The 24534-nt window shown below is 45.9% G+C and overlaps 2 protein-coding genes across 4 annotated transcripts in view; one reads left to right on the forward strand and one right to left on the reverse strand.

The window, feature by feature from the left end:
* The first annotated feature begins 1901 nt into the window (after window positions 1-1901).
* On the forward strand, window positions 1902-24424 carry LOC129120805 (histamine H2 receptor-like). Of its 3 annotated transcripts, XM_077177856.1 has the most exons (9): window positions 1902-2359; window positions 3143-3386; window positions 9560-9670; window positions 9786-10059; window positions 14148-14324; window positions 15980-17738; window positions 20198-20327; window positions 23000-23073; window positions 23357-24424. In XM_077177856.1, exons 4-6 carry the CDS (start codon window positions 9803-9805, stop codon window positions 16650-16652), a joined length of 1107 nt encoding a protein of 368 aa, XP_077033971.1. In that variant the 5' UTR covers window positions 1902-2359; window positions 3143-3386; window positions 9560-9670; window positions 9786-9802; the 3' UTR covers window positions 16653-17738; window positions 20198-20327; window positions 23000-23073; window positions 23357-24424. The 3 variants fall into 3 exon arrangements, with proteins under 3 accessions (XP_077033971.1, XP_077033972.1, XP_077033970.1); XM_077177857.1 differs by lacking the exon at window positions 9560-9670 and having other exon boundaries at window positions 23170-24424; XM_077177855.1 differs by lacking the exon at window positions 9560-9670.
* The window catches only part of EIF2AK3 (eukaryotic translation initiation factor 2 alpha kinase 3), a 43305-nt gene continuing 38287 nt past the window's right edge, over window positions 19517-24534 (reverse strand). The window contains exons 15-17 of the mRNA XM_054633568.2: window positions 24012-24113; window positions 21746-21808; window positions 19517-20713 (exon numbers count right to left, since the gene is read on the reverse strand). Of these exons, the coding sequence (XP_054489543.1) occupies window positions 20537-20713; window positions 21746-21808; window positions 24012-24113 (342 nt within the window). The 3' untranslated portion in view covers window positions 19517-20536. The remainder of the gene's footprint in view (window positions 20714-21745; window positions 21809-24011; window positions 24114-24534) is intronic.

A 24534-nucleotide genomic window follows, 5' to 3' on the forward strand; every position in this document is an offset into this window, starting at 1 on the left:
TGTTTTTAGTTTTTTACTCTGAATTCAAGGGAAATAGGGGAAGAGAAGGGGGTTTTGGCAAGGCCAGGTGCTGGTGCTGAACCTGGGTGGATGCAGCCCCATTGTCAGTCCAGGCTGGGGGATGAACAGACCAGGAGCAGCCCTGACAAAAAGGATTTGGGGTCCCTGTCCACCACAGGGGGATTGGAACTACATGACTTTGAAAGGTCCATTCTGTGATTCTATGGGCCTATGACAAAGTAGGTTGTAGGAAGGTTCTGTCAAAAAAAAACAAACAACAAAACACCAAAACCAAAACCCACCATAAACTAGATATTATTAAAATCCACAAGTTTCTTCTTGTTTCTGCAATTTAATATATTTATTATGCTTTAATATATTAATATGATACAAAATATAATTGATTTAAATGTGTATATAATATATATATATACACTTTAATTCTATTTGTTGATGTTAGTTTGTCAGCAAATGGAGAAATAAAAGACCATGGTACAAGCTTTTAAGTAAAATTTCTACCTCTTTGCTTATCTTCCCTGGGTCAGATGCTCCTGTTTGGTTCAGTGGCATTAAAGGACAGAGGAAGGAGATCAGAAAGTGGCTTTAAGAGCTCAGCTTTCAAAGAGGCTGGGGAACCTTTCCTTCAGGTTTGAAAATTTTTCTTTTTGATCAGAAATAAAATATTTTGCTCAGATTTCAAGTTTCATTAAAACTTCTTAAAATTAAATGCAAATTAGAAGATAACTTTAAACACAATAATTTAAAATATTTACATCAAAGTTGTCAAAGCTGATTTTTTCAGAAACACACGGAAGCTTATTTTGACAGAAGTAATGGAATCAATCTAACTTCACAGAAAACTCTGGTTCACACATTACTTATTTTTCCTGCTTTATAGAACACATTTTGTTCTTATTAATGGAAAATACAGGGATGAGGGTGTGTTTGGCTGTGACGCAATTTTTCTTTTCTTTTCTTTTCTTTTCTTTTCTTTTCTTTTCTTTTCTTTTCTTTTCTTTTCTTTTCTTTTCTTTTCTTTTCTTTTCTTTTTTCTTTTCTCTCATCCTTTCCTTTCCTTTCCTTTCCTTTCCTTTCCTTTCCTTTCCTTTCCTTTCCTTTCCTTTCCTTTCCTTTCCTCTTGAGAAAACCCATTATTTTAAGTATTTTAAAGTAAATATTTTCTTATGTTCAAAGGGCTTTCTGAAGCAATAAATATGACACAAAATGACCCAAACATGCTCTTCCATCACAGTTTGGGTGTTGATATCACAGAAAAGCCTGAAACCTGAGAGGCCAATTGCCATCCAGGAGCTGAGCTATTCCAGGGAGAGGACAATAAATCTGAGTTTCTTTACTTTCCACCAACACTGATCAAGAGATTTCTCCATTGAAAAAACCCAATGAAAAAAATTCTCCAGTGTCTTTTTTGGTGGTGGGTGAAGCCAGCTTTCAAAACCTTTGCACCAGTCTGGAAAACAAATGGAAAAGGAGCCCGACACGCCGATGGCAGCAATTCAGAGCGACGAGCCGATGCCTTTGAGCGGGATTTGGGGGCTGTTTTAGGACAGGAGCCACGGCCGAGGGTTACACCCGCACTCCTTGGTGTGTGACATTCCCCCAGCACTCAAAGAACCCGAATTTTACACCTCTTCTTGCCGAGCTCATTTTCGGCCCCTGAGCTCCCCGAGGAGCCCGAGAGGCGCCGGCCGCTCCCTGAGCCCGCACCGGGACCGGGACCGGGACTGCCCAGGCCAGCTCAGCCTAAAGAACTCTCTGCCCAGCTCCCAGAATCCATCCCAGCCCTCCCACCCCTCCCAAAATCCATCCCAGCCCTCCCAAAATCCATCCCAGCCCTCCCAAAATCCATCCCAACCCTCCCAAAATCCATCCCAGCCCTCCCATCCTCGGGGACAAGGCACAGCGGGGATGGCCAGGTGACATCTCACCAACCTCATGCCACAGGTTCTTTTCCCAGCCCGGGATTTTTCGGATTTTTCCCGTTTAGTTTATGAACAAACCGCCCTGTTTGGCAACAGGGGAGCCAAACCCACGGAACGCCTCTTCTTTTTTATTATTGTTGTTTTCATGCATCGGGTCACCCGCGGCTGCCGAGGGGGAGTGGGAAGGGCTGGTTTGGAAGCGGGAGAGCAGAGAGCAGCGTTTCCCGGAGGGAGGGAAGGAAAGATTCCCGGCTGGAATCGGGCTGGAACCCCGTCTCCCGAGGGGAAGGAAGGAAGGAAGGATTCCCGGCTGGAGCCCCCGTTTCCCGGAGGGAAGGAAGGAAGGATTCCCGGCTGGAACGGGAGGAGCGGGCGCTGCGGGGCGGAGGAGAGAGGGGGCGGCTCCTCCGCCTGCCTCGGTAAGTGCTGCCGGCGGAATCCCCATCCTCATCCTCATCCTCATCCTCATCCTCATCCTCATCCTCATCCTCATCCTCATCCTCATCCCCGGGCAGATCCTGACACCCTTCCCCGGCCAGGGCTGCCGCTGCTGCTCCCCGCTGCGGGTGGGATCCCCTCTATTGTGGCTACCCCAGGCATGTCCTGAGCCCTCTGCCCGAAGGAAACCCCCTCCAAACACGGTCTCCCCCTCGGCAAGGGTTCCCTCCTCTTCTTCCCCACCACAGATCCTCCCCGCGGGCAGGTCCCCAGCCCCTCCCGGGCTGATGCTCCGCAGCATCCTCGGCTTTTGCCCTACCTGGGGCAGGGGTTTTGCTGCCCTGGGGGTTGGGGGTTTTGCCCCAAGAGTTTTGACCCCAGGAAGGGTGGGTTTGGCACCCCGGGGCTGTGGATTTGCACCCCGGCAGTAGTGTCTTTGTATTCAAGGGTTTGGGGCTTTTGCACCCCGGGGGTTGGGAGGTTTTGCACCTAAGGGATTGGGCTTTTTACACTCCGGGAGTTGGGGGTTTTGCTGCCCTGAGGGTGAGGGTTTTGCCTCCCCAGGGTTTGGGGTTTTGCCTCCCCAGGGTTTGGGGTTTTGGCACCCCAGGGTTTGGGTTTTGCCTCCCCAGGGTTTGGGTTTTGGCACCCCGGCTCAGTTCCCGATGCCGGTGAGCATCCCCGTGTTTGCAGCGCGGGTTTGACCTCGCCTCGAGTTTTGTTGCTGCGATGTCGCCCCTGTCTCTCGTCTCTCCCCGGGGCAGGCAGAGGCTGCCGGACCTGCTGTGGCTGTGCAGGAGCGTTCCCGTGTGCCGGGGACTGATCCCAAACGCTGTGCCGGCTGTGGATGAGGATTTTATCCCGCTTCGGGGCAGGAGCCACCATCCATCCCCAGGCAGCCGGGCTGGGAGCAGCTCCGTGGGGAGGGAGCCCCGGGTACCCCGCAGCTGGGACAACGCGCTCCGGGCTGGGGACACTGCTGGGCTGCTTCGGCCGACACTTGCCAAGGTAAGGATATTGTGGTTTATTGTGGTTTATTGTGTTTTATTGTGCTCCCAACCCCGCGGCTCTCCGAGAGGCTGTAGGAGTGCGGGTTTGGGGGTGGAAAGAAATCGTGCCCTGGGAAATCGTCCTTCCAAGGGAAAAGTTGGATAGAGGGAGGGAGAGTCAGTGCAGAGGCTCAGTCCCTGATTCGAGTGCGTGTGGCACCGGTGGGAGCATCCCCAGGCATTCTCCCCCTCCTTTATCACCACCCACAGCCTTCCACTGTTGGACGGATCGCTCGCACTGCTCAGCAATCACCGAGTGCTGCAGTTTTCCCATGGGGAGGAGGAGGGAAAGGTGTGTGAGGTCCTGGGGCAGGCATTGCTCCATGCTGGTTTGTGCCTGATTCAGCAGAGCAGCAGAGCCTGGCAGCAAATAATTCCCAGTAATATATTTCCAGTTTTCATCATTCCTCTAAGATTTTAAAGTGCAGTCAGCCTTGAGATTGCAGAGCTTTTTTTTTTTTTTTTCCCCTCCCTTGCCATCAAAATATGCCTTTCACTGATGAAATTAACCTTTAGCTTGGGATTTGTCTGCTGAATACATTAGGTGAAACTTTCTGGATATTGAAGGGGAACAGAAATGGAGGAGTTGCTTTGCTCAGGCAGCCTCAGAGCAGAATCCAAGCCATCAGTTTTTTGAAAGGAAGTAAAACCATAATATCCAAAAAACCCCCAGTGCAAACTCTAAAGCATCTGAGATCCCCAGGAAACCTGGGAAGATCCCACATCATGGTACAACTGGGCATGTATCCCTTTGGTTTAAGGTTTCTCCAACAGGAAAGACTGAATGACTGATGTTGTAGAAAGAGTCTGGGCTATCTCAGCAGTGTAACCACATGGGCTGCTGCAGCTACTTAAGCATGCAGGAGTATTTAAAAGCTCCAGTATTTTAAGCTGAGGAAGTGGGGAAAGATGGCATATCCTGATTTGTCCCAATAATTTCCACAGAGAGGTTAAGGTGGTATCATCCCCTGGTTCCCTGTGATGACAATTCTCCAGGCAGTTGGAGAGCAGCACTTCTCAGTTAACTGATTTCATTTAGCACACTTTGGATAAAGGTTGGCTTCTCAGTCAGAGGCAAAAGGATCCAGACACCCACCTTGGGCTGCTTGGCTCTGACTGTGGATGAGATTCCAGGGACTCTGCCTGGGGGTTTTTAAGAGGGATCAGGAGCAGCAGGATCCTGTTGTCTGCACCCTGAATTAGAGTTCAAGGTTCAAACATGAAGTTTCAAGAATCCATCATCTCTTGGTTTTATAGTTGGAGATGTAGGTGTCAAATAAAGACAGCCTTATTTCCAGCCCCTCAGCCTTTGTGTTGATAAAAAGGAAAAAAAAAATATGACAAAATATGACAAAAGAGTATTTCTCTGGTGTTTTGTGAATGTGGGCACATCTGTCTGGTTTTGTGCACTGTCATACTCCTGCATGTGTCCTGCATTAAGGACAATGCTGCTGTGAGTTTTTCACTGGAGGAGACCTTTAACCCAGGCTGGTGCCTGAGATGGTACTTGAGGAGCACAAGGAGCTGGCAAGGAGGAGTTCTAATAACCATGTCCTTATTCTGCTCAAAGTTTGAGAGTGGAGTGTGCTCACAGAGCAGTGTGAGTAATGATGTGCTTTAATTAGAGTGGTTCTAAGGCTGATATAAGCTTAATGACCGTGTGGGAACAGGAATTCTTCAAAACCTTCTTCTTCAAAATCTTCTTGTCTCAGTGTTACCTCTAAAAAACCCCAAATAATTAATCCAGAATTCTCATCTATCATTCTCATCTACCCATGAATCAGAATTTTACAGTGATTTTTAAAAACCTGAAGACCGAATGTTTTAAACTTTAATTTTTGACACAGATTTTTTTGGGTTTTTTTTAAACACTGATTTTTCATCAAACCTGATTTTTTGCTGTTCATATCTCCTATCCTAATGGTGCATGCTCTCCTGGGAGACCCTGGGGTTCACTGGGTGTTGCTCAAGTGTTTAAACTGGTTAGGGGCAGCTCGAGGTGGGGTCAGAGGGCATTTTCCAGATCTTGCAGAGGTACCAGAGGTGTGAGGACACCAGCAGCTGTGGGAGATGAGAAGGAAGAGGGCTGTGGAGCAGGGAATGGCCCTTGCAGAGGCAGGTTCTGGAGCCTGGCTCCCGTCTGGCCATGTGCTGTGTCCATGGGGATTTCCCACCCCTGTCCCTGTGGATTTCCCACCCATTTCCCTCTGGATTTCCCACCCATTTCCCTGTGGATTTCCCACCTGTGTCCCTGTTGATTTCCACCCCTGTCCCTGTGGATTTCCTACCCATTTCCCTGTTGATTTCCACCCCTGTCCCTGTGGATTTCTCACCTCTGTCCCTGTGGATTTCTCACCAGTGTCCCTGTGGATTTCCCACTCATTTCCCTGTTGATTTCCACTCCTGTCCATGTGGATTTCCCATCTCTGTCCCTGTTGATTTCCCATCCCTCTCCATGTGGATCTCCCACCCCTGTCCCTGTGGATTTCTCACCTGTGTCCCTGTGGATTTCTCACCTGTGTCCCTGTGGATTTCCCATCTCTGTCCCTGTGGATTTCTCACCTGTGTCCATGTGGATCTCCCACCCCTGTCCATGTGGATTTCCCATCCCTCTCCATGTGGATCTCCCACCCCTGTCCCTGTGGATTTCCACCCCTGTCCCTGTGGATCTCTCACCCCTGTCCCTGTGGATTTCCCATCCCTCTCCATGTGGATTTCCCACCCCGCTGTCCCTGAGCTGTCTCTGTGGAGCACACAGGAGGGAGAACAGCCTGAACAATTCCTTCTGCCAGGAAATGTGGCTGCATTGAAACCCAACTGTTCCACAGGAGCTCCTCCAGCCTGCTGACACCCTCAGTGGAGCTGTTAGGAAGAATGGCACACATTATCCTCTTTCCTGGCAATTATGGGAGAGCTGGAGACTGGATTTTTTTATTTTATTTTTATGGGGTGTTCCCAGGATGTGGAATGTTGTCCAAGGAATATTTTCATTAGGACTGAGGTACTCAAGACATCCTGCAGTCTTTCAGCAGTGCTGGCCCAGGGGGCTGCCTGAGATGATGTTCAAAAAACCTGATTGTTCTCAGTGCTGGAGGAGCAGGAGAGCTTCAGGTCTCAGCCAGTGGGGAAGAGCTTTCCTTCTTTATGTTTTCTTTTCTAGACAGCTTGAATCTGCCCTTAATTTTGGGGTTTTTTTTGGTTTTTTTGGGTTTTTTTTGGTGTTTTGTTGTTGTTGTTGTTGTTTGGTTGGTTTGGGTTTTTTTTGGTTTTTTGGGTTTTTTTTTTTTTTTGTTTTTGTTTTTGTTTTTTTTTTAGTTTTTACTTAAAGAAAGGAAAGCACTAAATCCAGCTAACAAACAGAAGTCAGGGCATGGAGCTGAGGATTTTGAAGGATGAGTAGGTGCATGAGCACATGATTGCATCCAAGGACAAGGGCACTGTTGCTTTCAGAAAATGCAGCCCAGCCTCACAGTGGTGTAGGAATGCTTGGAAGAGGTCAGCAGGTGGAAAAGAAACACCTGGGTGGTGTAGGCTGCCTGGAATTCTGACAGGTTTTCAACATAGTCCCTCATGGTGGGGGCTTTTAAGGAAATGTAATAGCCCTGAGTTAAGAAGGAAGTTCCCTGTGTGAAAAAAAATGTGGGAAATGGATTTTTAGAGATCTCCAAATGCATTTCCCACATTAAAACACTTGTCTGAAAGGTGACATGCAGGAGGGGTAAGTGCATGGTGAGCCACAGAGAGGTCAGGGATGCTCTTTACAGGGATAGGGGTTGGGATAGCTGAGATTCTAGAGATCTGGATCATGAACTGGTGACATTTACAGGCTAAAGAAAGTTTAACCAGGGCATGAAGGATAATGTCTGACTTCACTAAGTGAAAAAAAGTTTTTGTGAGACTCATTGAGCATTACAGTGGAGGAAAGCATTCAACTGTGAAGTGAGGGGGTTTTGAAAAGATGGAGAGAACCTAATTTCCTAATTTCCTGCTATTTTCCCATCTAAAGCAGTGGACTCTGAGCAGGACCAAGGCCTTTGGATGGCCACAGCCCAGTGGAAAGGGCAGCCCAGTGCCACTCAAATCAGCAAATCGTGTCAGGATGGTGGTGAAAGGGGAGCAGGACAGAGCAGAGATCATTCCCTTAGGCAAATCCACAGAGCATCTTCCCCTTGGAGCTTGTTTGGAGCTCTGGTCCCTCTCAGAGGCTGAGAGGAGCAGGAGGGATGGGCAGGAATCCTCTGCTGCTCCCCTGTGAGGAATGAGCAGGCTGGCAGAGGGGAGGGAGCTGTGGGGTGTGACAGAGGCTGCAGAGCCCAGAGGGGCACTGAGGGTGGGTGGGGTGGGCTGTGAGATGTCTCTGGCAAGGCCAGGACCAGAGGCACACAATGGAGCTGGTGGCAGGCTCAGGACAAGCACAAAGTACCAGAGCACAAAGTTTCACTGGCTGGGGCTGGGTACAAACCACAAATGGGACAGGACTGCTGGGAATGTGCCCTGAGCTGTTTGATTTTCCAGCATCAGCCTCATTCCATGGTTATGGCAATGGGAAGGTGCCAGCAGCTCACATCCCAGGCAGCAGACCAAGAACTCAATGTTACAACTCACTTTAAAAGCTTTATGGCCAATCCCACACAGGAAAAGCACATTGACAGCAGTTCTGTCCAACCACCATAAGCACAGGTACCTTTGGTTAAAACAATTTGGAATACAATACCTGCTTGTGAGCCTTCAAACACAATGCACAGAGCTCCATTATCAAGCTTAGAACTTCCTAATATCTCACTAGATAAACTTTTCTGCAGCTTAGGGAGTTATTCTAGATAAGCATTAACACACACACCATTGTTCTATTTGTCCTCACTTTTCTACTTCTTACACAATTTTTCTGCTGACAAATCTCATGGCTGTTGCTTAGCTCTAATCACAGTTCTGCTGTCTCTGGGGCTGCCTTTTGCAGCTTTCCCAAACCCCTCTGATTTTATGGATTCCCACACAAAGAGGTCTTTCTTTGCAGGGTGCAGAGCTGAGCTGTGGAAGTTGTTGCTGTAGGAGGTGATGGATGCTAAATTTTGCTGGGCCAGAGGGGAAGCAGGACAGTTTCATGATTCAGAAATCATTGATAACATCTTAAGAGGTAATTCTGGACCAAAGGCTGCAGGAAGGACAAAGAGATGTTGGGAACATTTTGCTGCCTTGTTCTTACACCCATCCTAAGCCAAACTTTGGCCCCTGTGAGATGAAGCAAGTTGGGCTACAGGGATGTTATCAGGCCCACCCTCACACTGCACTCAGAAGGGTGCCCTGGAGATGTGAGATTCACCTGAGGGTCCTGTGGAAGCAGATCCTGGTCACAGGAGAAGTGATGGTATTTAAATATAACAAATTTTCATTGGGAAACATTTCTATAACTCTCTTTTCCCCACAAGCTTTGTCTTTGTGCTCCCCCAGCTACACCAGTGAGCTTTGAACTGCTGGAGTTTTTGCAGGGCATCATTCCCACCTACCTGTGACACCACTTTGTAAAGTCTGGGAACTGAGCTGTGGACACAAGCATGTGGATTTCCCCAGCAGAAAAATCCCCAATTCAGGAGCTGGGAGCATCTGGGCACAGAGGGAACACGAGTCAGGGAGTCAGGGCTGCACCTGGGACACCTCAATGTGATGATCCTCCAGCCCAAATCATTCTGGGATTCCACAACTCTGCTCCCTGTGGAGCTGCTGGCAGCCCTGCTTGGCCATTCAGGCTGGAGGATGGAGCTGCCCACTGTGATAATTAAAACCCCTAAACTTCAGAGTCTGAAAAAGCACCAGGCCAACCCAGGGCATAGCACAGACTGAACAGTGGGGCTGTGGAACAGCCAGCCTGGGCAAGCAGCCCCAGCTGCTCTGGGGGTGGCAAAGATGGTATTGAGCATAGAGAGCCACAGAATGGTTTAGGTTGGAAAGGACCTTAAAGATCATCTAGTTCCAGCCCCCACATTATGTGGACCTGGCATGCTGTTCAGTGGGATTTAGCCCAGCTGCTTTAATTTTTGATTTCAGTTGTTTTCTTTCCCTCTCTCTGCTCTCAGTACATTTCTATTTTTTTTTCCTGGTCTCACGCTTCATCTGATGATGCATTTTCATTCACAGGAGGGCTTTTAATTGCTGTGAAGGACTTCAGTCAATGCTTCACATTTATCTCACCCTCAGGATTTCAGACACTTCTAATGGGCTGCTAACCCAGGACACAGCCACAGCAGGGTGTGTGGATTTTTCCTGGAGAAAATGAAGCAAAAATATTATTTCCATCCTCCCCTTCCCACACCTACAAATCATCACTGAGGTAATTCTGCTTCTCTCCTTTTGTCTCGTCCAGATTTTAACAGCGGGAAGATGCTGACGGGCAGGAACGAATCCTGGCTCTCCAATTTCTCCTCTGCTGCCTCCTCCTTTGCAAGGGGAGGGGTTGGGCTCCAGGAGGTGCTGGTGGGCCTTGTCCTCACCCTCATCGACCTGGTGACACTGCTGGGAAACACGGTGGTGTTCCTGTGCCCCGTGGTGGAGAAGAGGCTGCGCACGGTCACCTACATGTTCATCATGTCCCTGGCCATGGCTGATTTCCTGGTGGCCTGCCTGGTGATGCCCTTCAGGTGAGGAGGGGCTGGGAGCAGAGGAGGACAAATGTCCTTTCTCCCAGGGATTTTCTGAAAAATTCTCTTTGCCCAGGATTTCCTCCTGGGAAGCTGAGAAGCCTCAGAGAGGGATGAAAACAATAATTACCTGATTGCTGCTCCTGTGTTTGCTGCTTTGGAATGTGGCTTGGACATTGTTTACCAACAGGTGAAGGTTTGATTGGTTCCATGTGAATTGTTTTAACTTAATGGCCAATCACAGCCAGCTGTGTCTGGGCTCTGGAAGGAGTCACGGGTTTTTATTATTCATTCTTGTTAAGCCTTCTGATGTATCCTCTCTCTAAGGTTTAGTATAGTTTTAGTATAATATAATATAATATAATATAATATAATATAATATAATATAATATAATATAATATAATATAATATAATATAATATAATATATAGTATAACAGAATATGATATGATATGATATTATATCATATATATGATATAATATAATATGATATAATATAATATGATATATAATATAATATAATATAATATAATATAATATAATATAATATAATATAATATAATATAATATAATATAAATATATCAATCCTTCTGGGAACATGGAGTCAGATCCATCTCTTCCCTCGTCCTGGAGACCCCCACAAACACCACGGAGCAGGGCTGGGATTCACCTGCTGGGCTCAGGGCTGGGCTCTCCAAAGGGCTGAGCTGTGGGCTGGTGGCTGTGTGTGCTTCCCTGGCTCTGCTCCATGGTATAATCCCCTTAGCATGCATGCAGACACAATTCCCAAGGGTATTTTTCCTGCTGGCCACACAGGGACCCTGGCTGCTGACCTGAACTTGATTTCCACCTCTGTATGTGGAGCTCCAGTCGTTGCTCCCTCTTCCAGGACTGGCTCTGCATATGGGATGTAAGGAATTTATTCAGGATGAGCTGGGTAATTTAGGCTGCCCCTACATTTCACGGAGGAAGAGGCTCTGGAGAGGGCAGGTGTCTCTGCATGAGGTTTGTATTTATGGGAGCTTCACTACCTGGATAAAACAAGTGAAACAAAAGCAGAAAGCAGCTGGCTTGTGGTCCTGGCTGTCTTGTCCTGCAAAGCAGCCAGAGGTTTGTGTAAATCAGGGAGCTGCACCCTGAGTTCATGGGGCAATATAAGGAAACTGAATTATTTCCATTTTCTATGCTTGAGTTCTCATTGGGCTGCCTATTCCTTTGAATTTGGCACTGAAAAATATTGTCCTAACAAGCAATTACAAACTGAGTTAAAAGTTCATGGTATCAGGTAAAAAAAAAATGCAGTTAATGGTGTTCTTTTATAAAATACTACTGCTAACCTAAATTCTGTGCTCAATGAATTTAAAGTTCAGGTTCTGAAATCATAGAACCATAGTGTGGTTTGGGTTGGCAGGGACCTTTAGGGGTCATTTAACCCAACCCCTGCACTGAGCAGGGACATAGGCAACTGGAGCAGGTTGTTCAGAGCTCCATCCAACCTGGCTTTCAACACTTCCAGGGATGGGGAAGTCACAGCTTCTCTGGGCATCCTCACTGTCAGAAATTTCTTCCTCCTATCTATTTTGAATCTACTTTTAGTGATGTTTTACTTAAAGAACAAAAACACAAGGGGGAGCAAAGATGAGAGCACGGCTGGTGCTTTGTGCCCCTCCTGAATGTCCTGGTGCTGCCAGCTCCGTGCTGAGGAATGGACACTCCTGGCTCCATCAGCCTTGGCCAGCCCTGCCTGCTGTTCCACACTTTCCCACTGGTTTGGCTTCACATCTCTGCTGCTCTTTTGGATTTCAGTTTGCTCCTCAGTTGGCAGGTTGTTATGTGCCAAAGGGAAGGAAAAGAAATGATCTTAGGAGGCAGTTTGGCTCAGGAAAATGTGGCAGAAGGGAAAAACAAATTTGTTCTTGGTGTCTTAATTTCATAAGAGTAAGATTTTTCTTTTGTTCCTGTCTGGACTGGTTTGCAGGAGTGAGCTTAGCTCGTTGTCTGAGTACTCCAGGCAGTCTGTCATTTCCAGGCTGAATATTTCCAGCTATTCTTTTCCTCTGCAAGCAAAAGGGCAAGGCAGGAGTGACTTCATTGTGTGGGCTTTTTTGGCTTTTACTACTCCTTCTTCTCCAGCAGCATTTCCAAGCTGCAGAGGCTTTTTACCTCAGAGAAAAGGGGTCAGGTGTCCATCTCCCCATGCTGTGAGGATGCCTGCAGGTCAGGTGTGTGCAGGTGAGAACTGGGCACCTGCTCACCTGGGATCTGTGTGCAAGGCTGTCCCCACAGCAGCACATCTCCTTCTGGGGGGCCAGGGCACACCACAGCCTCTGCAGCATCTCTGGGGGTAAGGAGGGCTCTGAGCAATGGCAGAACAGCACCCAAGTCCAGTGCTGAACCCATGCTCCAATTCTCATTCCTCATTTCCCTCTGTAAAAGAGCCATGGAACCTGTCCATGAGTGTGCTGTGCATCCTCCACGCTGCCCATGGCGTAAGGACAGGCTCTGCTGTACCTTGCTTGGATTTTTGCATGAAATCCCACATGACAAAGAGCTGCTGAGGGCTGGGACCCTTCAGCAGCACTGTCCCCACCTACAGCAGTTGCTGTGCTCTGGAACAGCCCTCACAAGTCATTTAGTGAACTGGTGTGATGAGATGTAGATCAGGCATTGTTTTCTGACATCAGGTTGAATCTTTCCTCCTTGCTGGACACCTGAGCACAGCAGCACAGCAGCCCTGGGCTCACTGCATTTTACCAGCAAGCTGGGGAGTTACAGATAATTAAAGCTTTGCAGGACTGGGGAGTTACTCATCAAATTCACTGACAATGGTGATTTCAGCAGCACCTTGGGAGCTGCAGAAAGAAAGAAGCAAATGGCATCTCAGTGAATGCTAGAGAAACATGCATCAGCCTTCCTACAGCTGCCATATGTTCCTTCCTTCACTGCTCACTTCTCACAGGCCCCTCTTGACTTTGTTAGAAATATTTTTGGTACTCTGTCTGTTTTTGCTGGTGTGTTTACCTTGCTGAAGCATTTATGAGCCACATAATGTACAGGCTGCATGGGCTTCCTCCTAGGATGTTATTGTTTTGTTTCTTTTTAACCAAGAGTGGAAATCCTTTTTGGTTTGGAAGCATTTGATTGGGTGTGAAGTGAGTTTCTTGGAGATGTCCCACGCCCCAGGAACTGGGGACAAATCATAAAAGCCTGTGCTGTGCCAGGCACTGGGAAAATGCTGTCTAAACAAAGCTGTGCAGATGTAAATTTGAGGAGATTTGTGGGGTAAAGCACCTCTCTCAAGGCACTTAGGCTGCAAGAAGCACAGGTTTGCTCTTGTTCAGTCATGCTCTAGATGTGGGGTGCTGTCACTGTCATATTTTCTGGAAAAATCCCCTTGCCCAGGATTTTTTTTCCTGGGAAGCTGAGAAGTCTCAGAGAAAAAGGAAAACAATATTATCTGAGTGCTTCTCCCTGTTTTGCTGCTTTGGAATGTGGTTTGGAGAGTGTTTATCCAACAGGTGGATGTGTGATTGTTTCATGGGAATTGTTTTAACTTAATGACCAATCACAGCCAGCTGTGTCAGGACTCTGGAAGCAGTCATAAGTTTTCATTATCATTCTTTGTAACCTTCTGTATGTATCCTTTCTCTATTCTTTAGTATAGTTTTAGTATAGCATTCTATAATAAATACAATTAATATAATATAATATAATATAATATAATAAAAAATTAGCCTTCTAAGTAAATGGAATCAGATTCTCAGTTCCTCCTTCATCGTGGGGACCCTGAAAATACCACAGGGTGCTCCTTTTTTGGGTTGTGCTTGGAGGATGAATCCCTGCTGTCTGAGCTGTGTGCCCACCTTTAGTGCCTGTGTGATAAAATATAGCATTATCCCAGTCACAAGGAAATAGAAACAGAATGGTTTGGTTGGAAGGAACCTTAAAGATCATCTTGTTCCAGCCCTGGGCAGGAACACCTGTCCTGTCTCTAGACCAGGTTGCTCATCCAGCCTGGCCTCATACACCTGCAGGGACTGCACAAAGAGCCCCTCCAGCTCTGATTTCCTCCTGTTTTCTCTCCCAGCATCATTTACGAGGTGACAGGGATGTGGCTCTTTGGGAAGCTCTTCTGCAAAGTCTGGATCTCCTTCGATGTCATGTTCTGCACCGCATCCATTGTCACGCTGTGCTTCATCAGCCTGGACAGGTACTGCTCCGTGGTCACCCCCTACCACTACTCCAGGAGGATGTCCCGGGGCAGGTGAGTGCAGCTGCTCCTCCTTTTGGCTCCCTCCAGGCTGTCCCTTGGACATGGCCTGTCACTGTCATATTTTCTGAAAAATCCCTTCACCAGGATTGCTTCTCCTGGGAAGCTGAGAAGCCTCAGAGAAAAAGGAAAACAATAATTATCTGATCTGCTTCTCCTGTGTTTTGCTGCTTTGGAGTGTGGTTTGCACATTGTTTACCAGCTGGTCATTGTTTGATTGGTTTCATGTGAATTGTTTCGACTTAATGACCAATCACGGTCCAGCTGTGTCAGGACTCTGGAAAGAGTCACAAGTTTTTCATTATTATCTTTTAGCCTTCTGTCTGAATCTTTTCTCTATTCTTTAGTATAGTTTTAGTATAGTATTCTTTAATATAACAAATATAATAACTCTAATTAATATAATATAATATAATATAATATAATATAATATAATATAATATAATATAATAATACATTAGCCTTCTAAGAACATTGAGTCATTCTCAATTCCTCCTCTGTCTGGGGAACCCCGAAAATACCACAGTGGCCTACACTGATCTGAGGCTGGATGAGCTCAGATCATTCAGGTGCTGCCCAGAAGCAGAGTGATGTGGGGAAAGGAACTTTCACCATTTAAAACTGAAGAAAATGCTTAATGTGTTGCAGGAGAGGACAAGGAGGGTGCAGCTGAGGGGGTTGGATGGTGCTCCTGGGAGAATATTTTTTGAGCGAAGGAAGGGCTGCAAAACAGGGTAGAAACCAGTGATATGGGCTGGGTTGGACATACAGATTTTTCCCTGTGCAGTCATTTCAGGAATTTCATAGAATCACAGAATGGCTTGGGTTGGAAGGGACCTTAAAGATGACCTTGTTCCATGCCCCTGCTATGAACAGGGACACCTTCCACTAGACCAGGTTGCTCAAGCCTTGGCCTTAAACATTTTCAGAGATGGGGAAGGACTTCTAAGGCCTAGGTGAAAGGAGACCCAGAAGGATGCATGTAGCAGTAGTCCTCCCTCTCTTAAACTCACCATCTTTTCTGAAGTGATATTCAGGGAAAACAAGGAGAGCTCCTGAGCTCCCATGAAGGTTTCATGTGAAAGGCTGAAATGAGGACTGCAGGGTGGGGAAAGTCATCGGAGGGTGGGCAGAGAGGACACTGCAGCAGTGGAGTGCTTTACAGGGTGGGTTCAGGCATGTTTTTCCCACTGTGACTCTTGCTGTGTGTGATTTGTGGATCACAGGCAAAGAGAGGAGGGGACTCTGTGGCCCCCCCTTGCAGATTCTGCCATCAGCTCCATCCTCATCAGGCCCCAGAGGGTGAGATAATGGCCAGATACTAAAGCTGAAAGCAAAAATATCTACATGCTGTTGTTTCAAATACTAACAGACATCTTCTGTAAAACCTTTCCTCATCTTTTCTCAGCCAGCTCTGAGCACTCCTTGAGCTGACCCCAATTCTGTCGACTACAGCCCAATTACCCAATTGTCAGAGATATGCAAGTCTGGACTGGTTATAGTCCAGCTTTTTCCCTTCTCCACGCCCTGCTGGACTGCTCAGCAGCGATATCCCACACAGGTTACCATGGGGATTGAAATGTACTGGATGTTCTCAGCCCAAAATTACTCAGACCCTCCCTCCTTTCTGCATCTCTTTCCTTTTGCAGATGCATCGTGATGACCTGCACGGTCTGGGTATATTCCTCGCTCATTTCCTTCCTTCCCGTCATGCAAGGCTGGAATGAGATCCCCGGGGTGGACTTCGATGCAGGCAGGGAATGCATCTTTGTCACCAACTGGGTTTTTGCCATTGTGGCTTCTGCCCTGGCCTTTTTCCTTCCCTTCATGGTCATGTGCAGCATGTACTTCTTCATCTACCGAGCCTCCCGCCTCAAGGCCACGCGCATCATGTCCCAGACGCTGGAGATCCACTACCACCCCAACAGCAAGAGGCAGAACCACCTGCAGCTGGAGAACAAGGCCACCAGGACCATCAGCATCATCATCTCCGTGTTTGTGCTGTGCTGGCTGCCCTACTTCGTGCTGAACGTCTGGCTGGCGGCCAGAGGCAGCGACTCCACCAGCACCGTGCTGCTCGGCACCTTCAAGATCATCACCTGGCTGGGCTACTGCAACTCCACCATCAACCCCCTGCTCTACGCCTTCCTCAACAGGGACTTCCAGCACGCCCTCAAGAAGCTGCTGCTGTGCAGGCGCAGGTCTCAGGTGGACGTTGGGGAAGACATGGTCTCCATAGCCACGTTTTCCAAGACCGCTCCAGAGCTGGAATACAGCGCCGCGGTGCCCAACGGTGCCCCCAAGGGCAAACCCAAGTCATAGGAGGAGCAGGCGCTGGAGGTGGTGATACAGAAAGTGCTGGAGCACGTCCCAGTGGAAAAACAAAGGGTAGGAAAAGAGGGGAAGCAGGGGCTGGAATATTACAGCTGGGGACAATACAACAAAGATGCATTTCTTCACCTTCCACATGAAGAACTCAGATATTTTAGAGGCAATTTGTTGTATATTAATGGAACTAATTAATTCCTGGATAATTATTTTTTCTAATGAGCATTTTCTAAGACAAATTCAGCCTTCATTTGGGTTAAAAAAAAACAAACTAGTATGATACAATGTGACCTTACATTTGTGTACATCTTGGTGATTTATGTCAGGTGGGACAGTGTTTCTTATCAAGCCACTGTAGCTTTTCACCTCGAAGTTTCATTACAGATTGGACCAGTTTTAATAACTCCACCTGTGCCAGTCTGAGTATGGGAATTAGAGGAGAGATGTGCTCACTTCCTAAAGAGGCACCACTCTGCAGCCTGGGCTGTTGCTTAAGGTTCAGCTCACTGGCTTCTGCAACATCTGGATATTCAGAACTTTCCATGGCCTTCTGTGAATTATCTGTGGGTTTCCTTATTAATTCTGGAAGGGGACATTCCCTGTGGCAGACCCCAGGAGATGACAAACACTTGCTGTAACAGCAGGAGCGCTGCAGTTTCAAAGCTACAGGTGGCTGAAGATGGGATGTGAACAGGAATTGTTGTGTGTACACTGTGGTATCTACCAGAGACATGAAAAAATAATGATACATGGAAATGATTATTTTTACTACTCCCAAGTGCTCATCTGGACTTCCAACAGCACTGGCTCCCTGCAGGAAAGCCACAAATGCCTCACTGAAGGGTTACTCTGAAAAGTTAGCAGGGGACTGTCCTCAGAGGTAGAAAAATGCAGTAGGACCTGCCTGGAGCAGCTGAGCTACTGAAGATGCCAGCACAAGGGTCAGGAGTCCTGTCTCAAGAGCCTGGTAGAAAAACCAGCCCTGACCTGGGGTTCAACAGTGGTTCTCCTGTGAAATGACTCTCCATGGAGAGGGTGAGGTGTTCCAGACCCTACAACTCCAGCAACAACATGGAAGTGGTAACTACCTACACCTTCTTCTGGGGGAAGCATCCTGTGGGCACAAAGGTGGACAGGGCAGAAATCCTGCTGCTGCCACCCAGCTCATTTTGACAGAGAAATGAGCTCTTCATTTCCCAAGAAATTTCCCAAGAGCTATGGGGGAGGGAAAGGAGCTGAGGGATAGGCAATATCCTGTGAAAGAATGGGACAGCACAGCAGAACCCCAGGCCAAAGCCCCTTCTGCAGGGCTATCCCAGTTTGGGTGTTTTTCCATGAAACAGCTGGCAGGAAAGTGCACATCACTCAGAGGAAAACCTCCCAGGGTAGAGAAGAGCCTTTCTCTGTCTAACCCTGCAGCAATAAGGGACAGAGACAGGGACAACACACTCCAGTGCTGAGAGAACCAAAGACTGACCAGGCAGTTCAGAGCTGAGCAAGGCCAGATGCTTTTGTGGCTGGGCAGGGACCCCGCAGGGGAGGACTCATCCACCCCTTTGAGGGCAAATGTAACATCCCAGAATATGCAGACACACCTGGTGTGAACACATATGCCAGTTCTGGTACTGAAATGCTGCAGGGCCCTTGGAATAGGCAGTTACCCACATCCAGATACACAGCAAGTTAAAAATACCTTAATCCTCATTTCCTGTGCTCCACCTGTAATCACTGGGCTGGCAGGGAAGGCAGAGGCTCCCCACGTGGCCATTTCACTGTGCAGCTGATGCAAACAGGGACATCCAAGGAAGGGAGCTGGGGTTGTTCAGCCTGGAGAAAAGGAGAGGTGACCTTATCACTCAGAGGTGACCTTATCACTCTCTTCAGCTTCCTGAAGGGTGACTGTGGTGAGCTGGGGTCGGTCTCTTTCTCCAACAACAGACAGAGCAAGAGGACACAGTCTCAAGCTGTGCCAAGGGAGATACAGGCTAGAATGAAGGAGGAAGTTTTTCACAGAAAGAGTGGTCAAATACTGGAATCATCTACCCAGGGAGGTGGTGGAGTCACCATCCCTTGATGTGTTTAAAAAGACTGGATGTGGCACTTGGTGCCATGATCTAGCTGAGGTGTTAGAACATGGGTTGGACTCGATGATCTTAAAGGTCTCTTCCAACCGAGAAATTCTGTGTGAAAGTCAAAGCAAGGCTGAAGGATCTTTTGATAGATTTGGCCAAACACAATTCTGTGTGTGAGGACACACTTAACTCTCCTGCTTTAACCCAGCTAAACACAAGTTCTGTTCCTGATCAGACACTCACTGCAGCATTCTGGTTTCACCTGGACAAGCCAGTATCTGGGAGAGTTATCCAAGAGGATGTGGAAGACAATCACTGTAATCTACTTCTGCCTTATCACAAAGCTGCAGGGTGTCAGTTGGTTTGATTGCTGTCACAGTGTCACACCACAGCAGAGTAATCCCCAGAAGGATCTGAGTCCAGTATCCTTTTAGGAAACTGATCTCAGACACTTTAACAAATTTAAATCTGTAAAAGAGAAAAATAAAATTGTACAAGAACAGCTGTAACAGCATTAAGAATTATCCCTTCTCCCCTCTCTGGTGAGCAATTGCATCCACAATCCACCCAGTTTAGAGCTCAATTCCCTTTTTTCTCCAGATCCTGTCTCACTTCCAAGCAGCACATTGGGTTTTGCGTCATCACACACGCTGTGGCCAGTGTGAGACAGGGAAGCAAAGGAAGTTTCAGGAATGCAGAGCCCATCCTGTTCCCACTGCACAGGGCTGCCATCTGCAGCACACACGGATGCAGGCTTCCAACAGAAGCAACTACTATTTTGTCTTATAAATAAAAAAAGTTTATTAAATCATTTAGACTTGAAAGAAGTCACAGTAATTCAATGCACTCAACAATTACAACAAGTGCATCCTGTACACCACCAACCCAAATGGATTGATTCTGTATTTTATAAATAAAAATTAACATATTTACAGTGAGAAATAAAAGCATGGCATTAGGCAGTTAAATTAGCAGATTACACAAATGCCTACCAGTTGATTTCTTTTAAAAAGTACAAATCTACAAGATTACATACGACATGTATGACTTCATTAGGTTTAAATTTTCAGAATCACAACATTTTTGTACATAATTTTGACTATGGCTCTTCCAACCACTGCCTATAAAACCCCCCATTTAATGGCAAAAAGCTCCTTTTCCTTCTCTACAGCTTCATCCGTGTAAGATGCATTCCCTAAGATCTACTGTAGTGCAGAAGTATGAAATGATTTCCTCTAAAGACAGGCTATGGACAGTGACAATATGTACAACTGTGGTACTTTTTTGCTTTAAAAATAGTGCAGATTCCCAGTTTACCCACCAGGGAAAAAAATGGAGTCAAAGTTAATTTCAAAATCATCTTCATTTCACCAAAGAGCAAGTGACCCAGATAGACACTCACTAGGCTTAGAGACTGTAATTTGCTCTATAAAAATACAGTATTTTAATTCTATTTACATGTTACAGATCTCTCACTCACCCAGCAAGCTGACATTTACAAGCTTCAAAAAAACCCAAGAAACCCCCCCAAAAAAGGATAATGGAGCACAATATTGGCAAGCACAGCAGCTGGACCTGTCCACTTAGGAGAGCAAAGGTAAGGAAAATGGAATGTGAAAGGTTTGGTTACTGGGCTTCCTTGGCTGTCAAAGTAAACAGAAATCTGTCCAACATGTCTTATACATTAAACATGGCAAAAAAAGCTGAAGTAAACTATTCCCAAGATAAACATTCTGCATCATAGGATCCTTCTGCTGAACAATCCCTGTGAAACCTGCCAAGTGGAAGAAGTGATCCTGAGGATAGTTATTTGCTTGGTTGTCTGGAATGTTTATTTCCTGATAGGCTCATTGTCCGTGACCTCTGCCTGAGCACGGGCTTGGGTGGGAGCTCCAAGTCTTCAAAGACAGGATTTTCTATGATTGCTGCAGCCTCTGGTCGTTCAGTGGGACTTGGAGAGAGCATGTCCTTCACCATGGTGTACTGAAAGAAAAGACAACACATATTACATGAACCAATCCATAAACTCTTCCTCATTTCATGTCCTGGCTTCAGCTGTGGCTGTGTGAAGTAGTGGGAAATAACCCCAGCTGCTTTCTGAGTTATTTGGGTATTTGGCTCAGTAGTTAGATGTGCACTAAATATTTTAAAATGTATCACTTTTCATCTCTTAAAAGTGTCTTTACTGTCATTGGATTCAAGGTTTAATTGGGTTATAAAAAACTTCACATTATTTGCAATCAAAGTTAAATATATGATACATAATTTATATGCAATTTTTAGATTCATGTTTAGCCATCACATATTTAGCCACACTGAATTTCTCTCCTGGCAAATTAGAATTTTTCCTTTAAATGTACAAGTAGTTTGAATATTTGTTTCAAATTTAATCAGAATTATTGTCCTACTCCAGCCCCTTCTCCCACGCAGCTTTCAGCTGTAAAGCAGGAAAGGCTGGTCTCATTTGGCCACTGGTCTGAAGCTACCCTGAACACCTGAAAGCACCTCAGCTTTTTTCTGGGGCGGTTTTGGACATCACCTCCTCTTTACCTGCCACCACATCACTTGACAGACCTGACTAATGAGAACACAGCATAATTTGCTCATGTGATTTCCCTCTTGGGAGGTCCAGCTCTGGAGGGGATCCCATACAACCATGGTGCTACCTAGAGCCTCTCCTTTACCTGTCTGAATCTTTGCATTTTCTATTTGGGAATATAGATTTGTGCAGGAAATCATGACAGATGTATGTGAAATGAATGGCTGTAAGTGACAAAGGGAAGCTAGGTAAAAAAGTATTCCTGGAGGAACACTGTGACAGATGTGTCATTGTGCCCATTATTGCAATGTTATAGCTTTGAAATGTGGACAAGTACTGGGATAGGGAAATGCATCTTAATAACAGGAAAGCTGCCTGGTTTCTCCATTTTCACCTACAAAGCAACTGGAAAGCAAAGGGAAAAAAGCTACAATTATTAATGAAAAGGCTATGATTAATACATCAGCTGTACCTACCTCTTGTGCATATTTCTGAGTGAACAGTGGTGGAAAATTCAAATTTCGAACATCACTTAAAGTCTGCAAAAATATGAAGAATGACATGTAACTTTTCCAAAATATCATTCCTTAGTAATATTAACCTACCCTTCAAAAATATGCAAATTATGCAAAGAAATGAGCCTGCTGGAAAGAAAACTCTTTGTTTTAAAGTGTTGCTTTAGTGGTTAAAAATCACAACCTAGTTGGACAGGTGAGTTGCTGCTTCCCTAGGTATTGAGCCTGCAGCAGAAGGAGTTGTGCTACAAGAATTGTGATCTCTGCAGTTTTAAATCAGTCAGATACATGAACCTGAACTTCCTCACTTCAGCTGAACAAAACCAACAAATCTGTGCACCACCCATAACTCCAGGATGGCCTACACCAGTATTAAGACACATGTAATTATTGTCTCTGCATTACCAATGTAAGCACCTGTCTTTGTTTAACTTTTAAGGAGGAATGAGAAGATTTATCAGCAGTTTGGAAAGCAGTTGAGTTGGGTATTTCTGTGCTCCTTTCATACAAAGGCCACTGGCTCCATCTAGTGACAGTGTTTTTCCCATGTGCAGGATTTAGCACTTCAATTTTCTTGGAAGGATCTGCTTTTACAAAAGTTTGAGCACAAAATACAAGAGTTCTAAAGTTAAATCAAAATTCATTTCACTATTACTCCACTGGAAATATAGTGACCAGTTAATAGTGATGGGCAACAGCCAAACTCCTGTTCAAGAGAACTGAGTTTGATGACATTAAAATGCTTCAGAAAACTTTTCCCCTTTTCTGTCAGCTCAGCCTGCATTTAGTGATCTGTTTTCCAGCATGTCACTTGGAAATAAATTGCACTGCTACTGACTAACTGCTCACAGCTTGAAACAGAGGCAGCTCTCACGCTCTACCTCTGGGGATTTTTCCAGCCAGTTGTCACAAATTCCTAGAATTTGCTGGGTTACTTGGTCAGGCAGAGCATGTTTTGCTTCAGCAAGCAGTGCTAATGCTTGGCTGAGGCCAATGAAAACCTCAGTGTAAGAACTCAGAAATAGCTACTGAAGCAGTGAAACTCCAGAATCCAGCAATGAAAGGGCAGGAATTTCCTTTTTAGCAAAAGGAGTGAAATGACAGTGAAAATCCTGGAAAGTCAGGGCACTCTTTTAACACTCTCTTCAAGTAAAATATTTGAATTAGATGGAATTTAGGGTTCATTCTGATTATTTGCTTTGCTTCTATTCTTAGGAGAGAAACTGGAAGGGTAAAGCCTGTAATCACTGCTGCAAGAGATCTGAGAATCCAGGATGGCTCTTCCCCAGGTATTTTGTTTCAGTAAAACTGATTTAGAGAAACTGAAACTGATTTCAGTGCCAGAGGTTCAAATTAAACACCAATTCCTCCTCTACACTGTACAGGTTGTGCCATTTTAAGCCAGAGCATCTTAATCAAGAGAATCAACAGATGAAGCACTTGGTCAGGCTGCTGTTCAAGCTGTTTCTTACTCTCTGCTAAACTCACTCCATCTTCACCTGAGAATGTAACACCCCCAAGCACATTCAAGTGATAAATACAAGTTTTAATGACTCTTTCTTTCCTAAACAGGTCACTGGTTGTCAGAGAGGAGAGACCTTTCTGGCTGTAGCCCCTGTTCTCCATGAACTTGCTCCTGAGCAAGATGGAGCTCACATTTTAACAGCAAGCAAGAGCTGTAAGGCACCATCAAAGATCCCAAATTCACATCTGCTGCAATGAATGGCAGCAGTTATGGGAAAGACTGTGCTTGAAGCTGAGTGAGACACACAGCTAAGACTCACTGGAGGAAAAGGATCAGCCATTTTTCACCAAGTGCTCTGGGTGAAAAAGCACTGCAGATGCAAATGAAGGAAGAAATAATCAAAATGCACAGCATGGTTCCAATTCTTGAATGAAAATCAAGCTGGTAGGCTTAAAGTCATAAGCTATATTTATTACTTGAGTTCTTGGATATTGTAGTTCAATAGTTTCTCTTACTTGGCTTCACAACAGAGGAGCTTTGTAAAGAAATTAAAGCCTCAACTCAACCACACACATTAGGAAGACTGCAGTTTATTTTCAGTGATTCAGGGGGTCTGTACAAGGCTGATAAAGAAGCTGTGCTCCTGGCTGCAAGGCTTTTCTCCAAAGAAAACAGGACAGGAACCTCTTGCCAGCATTTCACCAAGCAAACAGCTGTTTTACACAAATGCTCAAACTGAAGATAACCCAACACCACACATACCTTGACCCTCTCCATCTGTGTGCTGAAGGGGTAGAGCAGCTCAAAGAGAATCAGTCCCAGAGAGAAGATATCCACCTTGTGTGAATAGGTGTTGCCACAGATCTGAGAAGGCAAAGTCAGGGTCAGGGCAATCAAGGTACTGCATGCAATTATCTACAAAGTAAACATCACCCCTGCAAGTTCACCTGTGCAAGTCACCAGCCCTGTGCAGAGCTGGAAGCAGCAGCACAGGAACGTTGGTGAACTTCAGCCATGAGCAGCAGGGAGCAAGGTTCTGATCCTCAGCTCCTCTGTGCTGCAAAGCAAAATGTTTCACCTTACTTAATCTCATGCACAAGAGTGTGTCCTTCCTCAGTTAAGTGGAATCTTTTACAGTTACCTTCCTATACTGCATTAAAAGCAAGAAAAATAAATGCATTCAGTCTGAATAATTAGCCACTGTTTTTGCTATATACATTTAAATATGCATTTTGGAATTCCATTTACCTCAAAAGTATTTTGATGAGAAAGAATTTAAGTGACT

This window comes from Agelaius phoeniceus, chromosome 4, assembly GCF_051311805.1.
Source record: "Agelaius phoeniceus isolate bAgePho1 chromosome 4, bAgePho1.hap1, whole genome shotgun sequence".
NCBI classification, from domain to species: domain Eukaryota; kingdom Metazoa; phylum Chordata; class Aves; order Passeriformes; family Icteridae; genus Agelaius; species Agelaius phoeniceus.